Genomic DNA, 12,108 nt, shown 5'->3' on the forward strand with positions numbered 1-12,108 from the left:
GCCAAATTGCTAATGCAATTTTAACACGCTTTTCAAGCCCAATGTTTCATCGCTTCATGTCCATCTCTTCATATTTCGGCTTGAAAAGTGAACACCTTGTCCATTCCATCACTGAACAACATAATAATCGGTACCCCTTCAAAAAAAACAAACATGGTAATTGGTATAGAAGCTACGCTATAGCTCCAAGTTCCAACTATTTCTTGGACCAATATCCATTGAAAGCAATACCAAAACAATAACAATAACAGATGTTACATTAATTTTTAAAAAATAATTTATGAAAAAGAAAAAAAAATTGATTTTTTTTCTACTTTTCTTAAAAGTGATACTAAAATGTTTTTAAAAGCATCCCTTTAAGCCTTAATGCTGATTTTAAAAATCATATTCAGCAAATTAAAAATTAAAAAACACAACCAAAAAAATAAGTCATTTTACGGTCATATTTAAACAATAAAATAACTTGGTAGCACCACTTCTGAAACATGTTTTGAGCGTTATGTTACAATTAAAAATAAATAAACATGTTTTGAGCATTATATCTGGCGCATTCTCTCTCAAAAAAAAAAAAAAAAAAATCTGGCGCATGGATCTAATGTGTTCTTTAATAAAACGAAATAATTAAACGGTGATTGGCAAAATGGAATGTTAGTACTTAGTAGCGGGGAGGGGTATATTAATATTACTAAAAAAAAAATATTTTGCAGGGGGCTAAAATTTTAAATAAATCAAAACATTGATGGGAGGAAGACATGAGGAAATGTGTGGTGATAAATGATAGTGAATCATAAAAGCATGAACCAGACATGCCTCCCCAGTACCCATTATTCATTATTCTGTGTGTCGCATTTAAATTTTAAATTTTCAAAGAGTTGAAATTAGATTAAAAGAAAAACGACAACAACAAAAAAACAAAAACAAAAACGAAGGTCAAATTTCACTGCATCTTTATCTTATTATGACATAAGATATCAAAACTCCTTAAATTATCATTATACTTTTAAATTTCTAAAAAATACTAAAATTTTATCCCTACTATCAATTTGAGAAGAGTAAATTACATTTTTCCATATTATCTTTAAATTAAATAGATACCAAATTAGAGATAATCAACATTTATTTATTTATTTATTGAGAAAGATAATCAACATTTATTTGAATGTTGATGTAATAATAAAATATATTCCACTCATTTTTTTAAATGAATAAATATTTTTAAAAATTTTAAGATGGAATTAACAAAAAATTATATAATACTCTAAGAATACAATACTGCTGTGCTTACTCTCTAACATAAATAGTGAATTTTACCAAAAATTTAAATAGTAAAACTCATTATTGTATAAGACGAAAAAGTATATCATTATTGTACTTCTGGAATATTGTATAATTACTTAGAATTAACCTATTCTATAGTGTGGTAATGTAAATTCTTTGATATCTCACTTAAGTTCAATCATGAAATGTAATCAGAAGAAAATTGTTAATTCCATCAACTTTTATATCTTCTCTTTAAGGAAAAAATTAGAGCTAGTACAATTTTTATTATAAAAAATTTACAAATTGATGTGTCAAAAATAAATATGAATGGTGTCTAAACAACATAATAAATGAATATTTGAATTAAGTTTTTGTAATTGGTGATACATTAGCTTGCAAGTTTTATACATGTGTGTGTGTGTCTATATATATATATATATATATATATATATATATAATAGAATTTTAACCTTGATATTCGCTTCATAATGATGATTGCCCTTTATTAAAAAAAAAAACTTACAAATTGATGTATCAAGAATATGATTTGTACCATTTAAATAATATAATAAATGAATATTTAAATTACTTTTTATAATTATTTACAAATCAATTTATAAAATTTGCAATATTCTAGCATAATTTTTAATTATTTACTTTGATATTAGGATTTGAGTTGTTTATGACTAGGCATATTAAGATGGATGGTGGCATTTTTTTAGTTGTTTATTTTTTGATGGAAGTGTGGTGGCATATTAAAGTAAGTTTGTTGGAAGCAGCAATTTTACCATTTCACTATCTTCAAGTTGATCGCGTCAATTCATCTTCTCAAAAAATAAAGATTTTTTTTTATTAAAAAGAATTAATTTTCTAAATGAAAACCACATAGGGTCACTTTACCTATTATATATAAATGATAATGTCAATTTATGAGTAATCATTTACTCAAAAAAAGAAAAAAAATATATGAGTAATCATAATACAACCTGTTTATTACACTAACACTACTCTTTTATCAAACAAAAAAGCTTATGCAATCTTTGTTCAGTTTGTTGGTATCTATATAACTTTTAATGGGTAAAAGTAAACCCTAATCTTGCAGCTTTGTTCTTAGCAAATACTAGTATTTTTTTTTGGGGGGTTGTCCTCAAGAAATTTGACCAGATCTAAAGGTCTAGAGGTAAGAAACAAATACCAATAAATATTAAATTGAAGCTCCTCCTACAATGGTCGGATAATGACGTTTCCCAAGGTAACCAAAATGAAGAAAAACTTTCAATTATGAAGCCACGGCCACCTCATAACATATTAATAATTTATTTATTAGTGGATGTCTATTATATCATTATTATTATTATAGTAACGGTAAGAACATGCTAAAACAAACATTATGCACAGAAAAACAAGAATAAATTAAAATGTCTCTCTCTATCTCTATTAATACTTTTAGTAATTAGAGTAGCTGTAGCATGTTGATCTTGTCAAGGATGATGTATTCCCTTTTTTGAACCAAACCCATCTGAAGGATTAGTCAATGGCAGAATCAATTTCTCATCAAAATCCCTTAAGATCTTAGTAAACAAACCCTTTTTTTCTTGTTGGACTTTTGTGAAAGACATGTGAAGTGGTTGAAAGTTTAAAACTAGGGAGGGATTTGGATTTGAATCTGTCAATCTGGTAGGGATTAAAGTAAGTAGAAGCAAATAAAAGTATATCTTACATTACATGGTTGTGACAGTTTTTTTAATAAAAAAATTAATTAAAAATCTTTTTTGTGCTTTTAATAAAATGAATAAATAAAACACAGCTTGTGGATCAGCAACAGCATGCATGAAAAGCTATAGATTATTTCTGTTTTTATTTTTTATTTTTAGTTTTTACCAAGACAAGAACCCCACCCACCACTTCCAGTACCAGATCATGTTCAATGTGTAATAATAACGACAAGTCGCAACATATCTGGCCACATGGCTTCTTTTCTTTTACAGTTTTAACGAACTTTGCACTTTGTGGCATAGACGTAAAACTATACTTGATATGTTATCTGGATGATTAGATAAATTGCAAATATTTTTGGAGACAAATCTATCAGCTGCCCTATATATAAAAAGATTTCTGTTTTCTCATATAAGTCATGTCGAAAGCTTTGTGTATTTGGGGGGGGGCTCTTTGTAGAGGAGGTTCTTTGTGAAAAATGGGTAAAGCAAACACCAAAAATTGCCACCTCCACACTTCACATAAACTGAAAAGTTCCTCCTCTCTTGGGTGTGGGTTTGGAGAGTTAAGCATACAACTTACGAATCATATGGTAGGTACAGTTTTCCTTAATCCAAAGATGCAACTTTAGGCCCCAATTTAGATAAGGCTCTTGTGTTGTTGTTGTCTTTGATTGGATAGATGCTAGACAAGCTGGCAATCATACCTACGCTTCATTATTACAGTAAAAAAACACAATAATGGAGCTTCATGCATCAAGTACCCCACAAGAAATCACTAAGTTCAGGAAGATTGCAAAAGTGGGGGAAATAAAAAAGTTAGAAAGATCTTGATCTTCAAAATTCATCTTCCATTGATGCTCATGTACATGATGTATATACAAGTTACAGTGTGTTTGACAAAACCTCAAACAGACTCTCTCTCTCTCTCTCTCTCTCAACCTCCTATGAGCGTTTTGCTCACTGGGGTGACATCATTAAAATACTAAAAATTAGTGAAATTTACAATTTCAAGTTTCAAACAAAGCCAGTCTCTTAAACATTTGTATCACAAAATTTCCCGTCCATCCGGTTCTGAACAGCTTTCACAGCAGCAACTCTAGCAGCAGTGGCAGCTCTATTTGCAGCCATGACTGCCTTGTTTACCGGTTCATCTACTCGGTAAAGGTTAATAGCACTCTCTGCAGTTTTTCTCGCAGCCTGAAATTTCATCACATAAATTGAAGAGTGAGAAAGCGTGTTATAGTATGAGCAAGGCTTGATAACAATGAATATGACAACAATGCATCAATAGGAAATTAATGTCAATAAATACCTGGACTGCTCGAAGGACTGTATCAGTTACTGGGGGCAGAGGATGCTTAAGGGTACCACCATCCCATTCACCACATCTTCGTTCTCCATTTCGGAAGGTATACATACCATAGCCTTGCTTTCGACCTTCATGCCATGACCCCTCATAACAATGACCATTAGCAAAGTGATAGACGCCAAATCCATGGATCTTGTCTCCAAAATATTCTCCAGCATATCTATCACCATTCCTACATCACAATCAAATTCATTGTCAATGATGGGTTCCCTTGATACCACCATTTTTACCTAAGCTAGAGTCAGTGTCACTCTAAATAGCAAACATAAATAAAAATTACAATGACAACAGTAATAAATAACAACAACATTATAAAAAGAAAAATGATTGATTGATAAATAAATCTCCAACAGAGATAAGTATCTTGTACCAAGACAGTACCAATCTATTCAGCACCAATACAAAAACTACAAATAAATCTTGACCAAAATAAATGCATATTAAAGTTTCACTGAATAACACAGTCAGAGAACAGCAGAATTCTGAATTACCTCCATAATGAACAGTTCTACAACCAGAAAGAGCAAAAATTGAAAATTTCACAAAAACCAAACCACGCGGATCGCAGGAATATTCAACAAAGCAAAAAATAATGGACCACCAAACGGTTACCAGTTAAAACTTACAATCACAATAAATTTGAAGAAAACAGGAATCAAAGTCAATTGCCAGGCATACATTTGCACAGTCGGTTTCTAACTTTCTATCAGGTCGTTTCAAAATCCAAAAAACACCCATTACCCTTAACCTACGTACCTTCAAGAAAATCATAAAGATTCAATCTTTGAACCAAAATCAAAGGCAATTTATTTATTTATTTAAAAAAGAAAAACCCCCACTGTTCTATTAATCATGTAACAGTTCAAACCAAACATTAAAAAAAAAAAAAAAAAAAACCCAATAATTAAAACACCATATAAGTAGCACCAAAATTTCAAAAAAAAAAAAAAAAAATCACCTGAAGTGGTAGCAACCAAGGCCATGCTTGACCCCACACTTGAACTGACCAACATAGCAGCTAGCATCAGAGCAAGTTTGAACTCCAATCCCATGGCTCTGCCCATTACACCATTCTCCAGCATAAGAATCACCTGTATAGAACCTATAAACGCCAAACCCATGTCTCAAACCTTGTCTATACTGACCCTTATATCTACTCCCTCTAGCCCAGCTCTCTATTCCATACCCATCATACCTCCCATCAATCCAATCCCCTTCATATCTTCCATTCACAAAATAGTTATAAACCCCACTCCCATTACACCTCCCTTTGTGAAACTCGCCCTCATAGAAATCCCCATTGCTATAAAACTCCACGCCTTCCCTTGTAATCTTCTTATTGCTGCTGCTGATGATTCTCTGAGTTTTTTCCATGCTATTTTGGTGGGATTGGTGGTGGTCCCCACCGATGAACCATTGGACCGGTTTCGAGCCTGTTCTCGAAAACCCAAGTCGTTTTGCGTTCTCGTCCCACGAGTGTTTCAGCACAATTACGATTTGGTGGATCAGACCCTTGTGTTTGGACGCGAAGAAAAGCGTAACCGCGATGAAGATAAGGGCTAAGAGGAGGTTTTCCGAGGTGGGTATTTCTTCGTTTCTAAGGTAGAAGAAGTAGTAGTAGAAGAGGAAAGAGAAGGAGAAGATGGTGAAGAATGAGAGCGAGGTTATGGCGAGAACCGGTTTCGAACCGGATCGAGGAGATGAGCTCGAACCGGGTTTTATCGGTTTCTTCTGCGCCCTCGCCTTCGTCTTCGTCTTCGTCTTCAACAGCTTCTCTTCTTCATCATCATCGTCGTCGTCGTCTTCTTGGTGGCGGTGGTGGTGTTGGTGATGGGGTGTGATAGCGTCACCTTCGGTGATGGAAGAGAGGCTGTGAATGGATGATCGGATGGTGGGTGATGAACGAAGGAGTGAGGACTGTGTTCTCGTGAGCTTCGCCTGCTGGCCGTCCATTATAATTTTTCTTCCTTCCTCTGATTAAACCAACCAATCCCAACCGTCTGATCAAAAACCAAAAAATATCACCCTAGTGGGCCCTCCTGTACCGTGAGATTCTTATTATCACTCTTGATGTCGCCGGAGACATCTCAGGGTGCGCAGTATAAGGCACTGTCAGTCCCTCACTCAGCTTGGGAAGCGTACATTAGCAGAATAGAAATAGAAAGGTTTTTTGTTTTTTCAAAGAGAGAGAGAGAGAGAGAGAGAGAGGATCAGTGTGAATCTGGGTGCGGGTTTGATTTTGGCCCGGGTTTTGTTGAAGATTTATAGTTGGGTAACAGGTAGAGGGAGAGAGATTCAATGTGGACCGTTTGATGAGGATCTATGGGTGGATATTTGTGATTGGTTTAAGGCCGTTCGATTTTTTTGATGCCAGTCTAGACGGGCAGATAGATAGATAGATTGGGTCGTGGGATCTAGATTAGATTCCTACACTTTTTGCTTTACTGTTGCAGGCCGGCACGTGCCGATACAGTTCTTTAACTAATTAATTAGTAGCCGGAGAGGAGTACAATAAAAATTGGACTCTCTTCTATTATCTATAGTCTTTTAGTCTATGGTGCTCATCAGATCTTGTAAATGTACCATAAGGGCTTCGATCACCGTTGTGATTGAGATGTGGATAGGAAATAAATAAAGGAAAGAGAGATTTGGGTTGATGGGTAAAGATTCTTGCTTGTTCAAATGGAAGTAATGAAAGTTTCATGTGTCTAACCTCAAAAGGCACCACATAAAATTTCTGTGGATAAAAAAGAGATATGGTAAATGTGATTCAAGTAAAGGCCAGCAATTTTTGAGTGAAATTGAGAGTTTCTTCAATTCCTTTTTTTTTTTTTTCATTTGGTGAAAAAGGAAATAATTTAAATCTTTGCTTATAAAAGAGGTTTTAGCATTCGTTAAGGAACAACTTATCTAGTTTATTGCCAAAATCTTTTGAAAAATGTTAAAGTCAAAGAATATTTTACAAACTATTGATCAGAAACTAAAAATTAGTATAGGGGAAAATGTAATTTAGGGTGCGTTTGGTTGGGTGTAAAATATTTTCCGAGGGTAAAATGATTTCAGCTGAAAATATTTTTGGAAAAAGAAAATATTTTTAAGTGTTTAGTAGCATTTTAAAAAATACTTTGAAAAATATTTTCAGGTGTTTGGTTGTGATCTTGAAAATATTATAGAAAATACATTTTTTACTTATTGCTCACATTTTCTCATATTTTCTCACATTTTCTCAGTTTTCAAACAAATATCATTTCTCAATACAGAACAACAAAACCCAAAAAAAAAAAAAAAAAAAAAAAAAACCTCATCAAATTTTCTCAAGAACAACAAAACCCCAAAAAAAAAAAAAATTGCTCAAATCCGGTCAGAGAAGAACAAAGAGAGAGGCGACTGGGTTCGGCGACGGGGTTTGACGATCAGACTGGGTTCAACGACTGGGTTCGACGAAGAGAGAGGCGAAGGCGCGATCTCGCCGGGACTGGGTTCGACTGGGTTCGGCGACTGGGTTGGACGAAGAGAGAGGCGAAGGCACGATCTTGCCGGGACTGGGTTCGGCGACTGGGTTCGACGAAGAGAGAAGCGAAGGCGCGACTCGCCGACGCGGGTTGGGGCGCGACTCGCTCTCTCTACTCTCTCTCTTCGTGCTCTCTCTCTCTCTCTCTCTCTCTCTCTCTCTCTCTTCGTGCTCTGTCTCTCTGAATTTTCTGAAAAATTCCTATTTGAAGGTAAAATAGACATGGAATTCATTTTACGAGTGGGGAGGGTTGATTTTACGGTCAATTGGTTTGATTTTCCGTTTGACCAAAATTTCAGGTGTTGCCAAACACCTGCAAATGCTGAAAACATTTTTCGAAATTGATATACTGTCGAAACAAACGCACCCTTAGGGGAAAATAAAAACTTAAAAAAGGTGATCTCAAAATGGTAGATTGTAATTTGAAATTAGTAATTATTCATCTGTTTCAATGTCTCTCCTTAACTATTAAAAGTGACAAGGATATTAAGGTTGTATATGCCATATTATTTACTGCATAAATATGAGTAAATGTATAAAACCTTTTACTTTATTGATAATCAAAATTTGGAAAAATTTTACCCCATATTACATGTGTGTGTGTGTTTAAATGGTAGTCTAAATATATCAATAATGGAGAATTCCATGGTACACAGTTCTTTAATATGTATGATATATATAAAATTTCATAATTTCAAGTTGCAACAAGAAGGATTTGAATCTTGATTCTCTAATAAAAATCAAGGTTTTGAAACCCGAACCATTCATTGAACCGTAAAAGTGAGAGGTTCAAGGTTTTTGAGCTCAAACCGAGGTTGAACCAAGGTCGAACCAAGGTCGAACCGTAATGATGTCACAATTAATTTAATAATTAATTAAAGTCTTAATATAGATATTCAATTTATAAAACTAGCAAAATTGACTAATATATTTATATATGTGAGGGAAATTTAATGATTTTCAAGTATATATTTAATAATTAAATAAGAAAGTTAATAAAATAAAATAATAATCATGAAAACATTAAAATTTATGATTAATTTTTGAAGTAAAGTTGAATATCTTTGAAGGATTTTAATTATAATTTTTTTTATTCCTTGTAAGAGATGAATAATTTAATTAAGTAGAATAAAATTGTGTTAAGTTGTTTTTATTAAAAAAAAATTGCTAAGGGGTTGGACAGCATGGTTCTTGACACCGGTTCGTGCGGTCCAACTCCGGTTTTAGAGGTTCACGAAATTAACTAAAAAGACGGTTCTTTATGTTAAAAAAACCGGTTTTCATCCCGGTTTCCAATTTTCACGATCCGACCTCTTGGTCTGGTCCGGTTCTGAAAACAGTGACAAAAATAGAGCAATTCTAAAATTTAAAAAAGAAAAAGAAAAGAAATATGCTATGTTGCACTACAATTTTGTTTTAAATTGTAAGAAGTTATACAAATAAAGGAGATAATGGATTCTAAAAAAAAAGTTCACCATTCATAATTTACGAATGTAAAAATAGTGAAAAGGATGCATGATTAGGATTCATCGGAGCTCATAAGTAATTCAACGTACCATAGATTTTTTTTAAATCCTACTCATCCATTTGAATGAATAGAGATTAGATTTTTCAATATCATTACTTATTTATTATATAAATACTAAAATTGTACTAGTCAAAATTTGATAATATGACTACCACCGCATACCCTTGGTGCAATAATCACTCCACAAGTATAAGTGCTTGCGAGATGTGAGGAGCAAGGGTCGGGGTTCAAGTCTCCAAGAGGAAGCTTCACACACATATACACTTAGATAGTTATTAGGCTAGAGTAGAATTCTATCTTGTATAAAAAAAAAATTGATAATATGACAAATCCAATTTAAACATAATTTTTAAAACTCCATAGATGGGAGATATCCTTCAAACTGATCCTAGTCAAACATCTCCATTGAGAAAATTATTTAAAATGCTCCAAGCTTCTCCCTTTTCCACTACTTGGTACATTGTACATAGTTAACTTCTTAATCAAACATGCACATTTAAAATTCAATAGAGTTCATAATTAATTTCATCGTAGATTTCTTAAAATTCTACTCATCCATTGTGAATGAATTTATTGGATTTTACAACATCATCGACCAATTATTTAAATAGATACTAAAATAGTGCTAGTCAAAGCTTGTTTGAAGTTTAAACCTTGATGACATGGGATAACCTTAATCCAATCTAAACGTAATTTTAAAAAGCTCCACAGATGAGATATCCCACAAACAGATCCTTATTGAGAAAAATATTTAAATTAATTTCAAATGGCTTCTCCTTCCTTTGCCGCTGCTTGGTACATTGAACAACGCATAGTTAACTATTCTTCTTAAGCAGCTTTATCGTGTACAGGATTTGTGTCAGCACCAATAGGCTCCCATGTGAGAGATTTACTGCACAAATTTAACTTAATAGACTAATGAAAATGAACCAGATGCAAATCACATGTTACATGTTATTCTTTTTTTAAACAGACAAATTGCGTGCGCTGCAAAATAATAACTTAAGGTATCTGTCTTGAAGTTTATCAAAAAAAAATTTTGATTAAAATAAAAAATTATAGAGGTTGTAGTTAGCATATGTTCCATAACATGTAGTTATATGACGACAAACTTGATCTTGATTGTTCATTGTTCCTTTATTTATTTTGATCAGAATTTTGAATGTTTTGTAGAGAGAGTTATATAGATACTATATATAGGTGATCAAGTTCAAGCTGATAACTAAAACTATGGAGAATGTTTGTCAGATTTTAGTACATATATATTAACAGCATAAATTTTGTCTTTTTAACATGCTACAATGCTCCAAACAAGAGAGTTGGATTATCTTTGGAAGGATCGAACAAATTTGGAAAGACATGTTAAGCAAGTAATGTGAGGCATGAGGACCCAGATGCCAGTTCTGTAATCTTGTTTGTTTGTTTGTCCACACTTGCTCATTAAAATTCATTTTAACAAATATTTTGTTAATTTCTTTCTTTTTAAAGTAACGATAAAAGGTTTGGTTTTATTTATGTTGAACTTCGAACTTAGAATTTTGAAAGCAATTATTCTTATATTTTCAGATACAAAATTACTAATTAAGTTTTTATATTTAGATTTTACTCTCATCTCTTTTTCAAAGCGCTATAGTCAATCCATATAATCTTCTTGTGAAATAATCAATCTTAAGTAAAAAAAAAAAAAATTTAGTTTTAATTTTAGTGAACTTATTTATGTAAAAGCAACTGTAATGAGTATTTGAGTAAAATTTTTTAAGAGATTCATATTTGAGAAAAATTCTTTTTAAATAATCAATAATTTTTGTATTTCATGTTTGAACATTATTTTGGTATCTTTCATTGTTATCTTTTGTATTATGGAATTCTTGTTCATTTAGTTTTTTTTGGCTAAAATGCAAAATTCACTCTCTAAGTTTATTCATAATTCATTTCGGTCCTTTAACTTTGCTTTCGTTCATTTCAGTCTTTTAAGTTTTAGATTTATTAAATTAAGGTTTTCCTGCTAACTTTTGTTAAATTTTTTTGAAAAAGGATAATTTGAAAAATATTTTTCAATCATTAATTGAATTTTTTAATTTAAAAAATTGGAAAATTAACTATAACATATAATAAAAGTTGATGAAAAAAGCCTTAATTGAATAAACTTGAAATTGAAATGAATAAAAGTAAAGTTAGAGGACTAAAATGAATTTTGGTAAAACATGGAGGATGAATTTTACATTTTAGCCTAGTTTTTTATTTATTTATTTTATATCTAAACATTCTACCATATTTTTTACACTAGTAATAAATTTATCTCCAGATTCTATTTTAGATTCTTCTTCTTCTTTGTCTCACTGTGTGTGAAGCCTTTCATATAAAAATTGATATTTTCTAGTATACATTTGTAATTAAAAAATATTTACAAATAAAACAAACACTATTTATAATATGACAAGAATATATAAAAAGATTTAAAGTGTAGAACACATTTTATTAAAGGCATTATTGTTGTAGAGGCCATACTCCCTCCCACCTTCCCCCCTCCCCCTTCTAAAAAAATTTGCTCCAAAATGGTTCAATCTTGAAAGGGGGGATACCCAATTGTCTAGGGTGCTCTAGAATCCTCCAACAACCCCTTGCTTGAGCCTATAAATACTCACCTTATACCTCCATTAATTCCGACTCACTTTTAGTCTTTTGTTAGTTTGAGCCTATGAGCACTAGCATTGGGGGTGTT

General features: G+C 32.3%; 1 protein-coding gene across 1 annotated transcript; it reads right to left on the minus strand.

Moving 5' to 3' along the window:
• Positions 1-3,780: 3,780 nt before the first annotated feature.
• On the minus strand, positions 3,781-6,557 carry LOC142618216 (uncharacterized). Its single transcript, XM_075791120.1, has 3 exons — positions 5,306-6,557; positions 4,291-4,519; positions 3,781-4,175 (listed from the first exon to the last, which is right to left on the minus strand). Exons 1-3 carry the CDS (start codon positions 6,298-6,300, stop codon positions 4,011-4,013), a joined length of 1,389 nt encoding a protein of 462 aa, XP_075647235.1. The 5' UTR covers positions 6,301-6,557; the 3' UTR covers positions 3,781-4,010.
• Between the last annotated feature and the right edge of the window lie 5,551 nt (positions 6,558-12,108).

Source organism: Castanea sativa, chromosome 12 (genome assembly GCF_040712315.1).
Source record: "Castanea sativa cultivar Marrone di Chiusa Pesio chromosome 12, ASM4071231v1".
Lineage (NCBI taxonomy): Eukaryota > Viridiplantae > Streptophyta > Magnoliopsida > Fagales > Fagaceae > Castanea > Castanea sativa.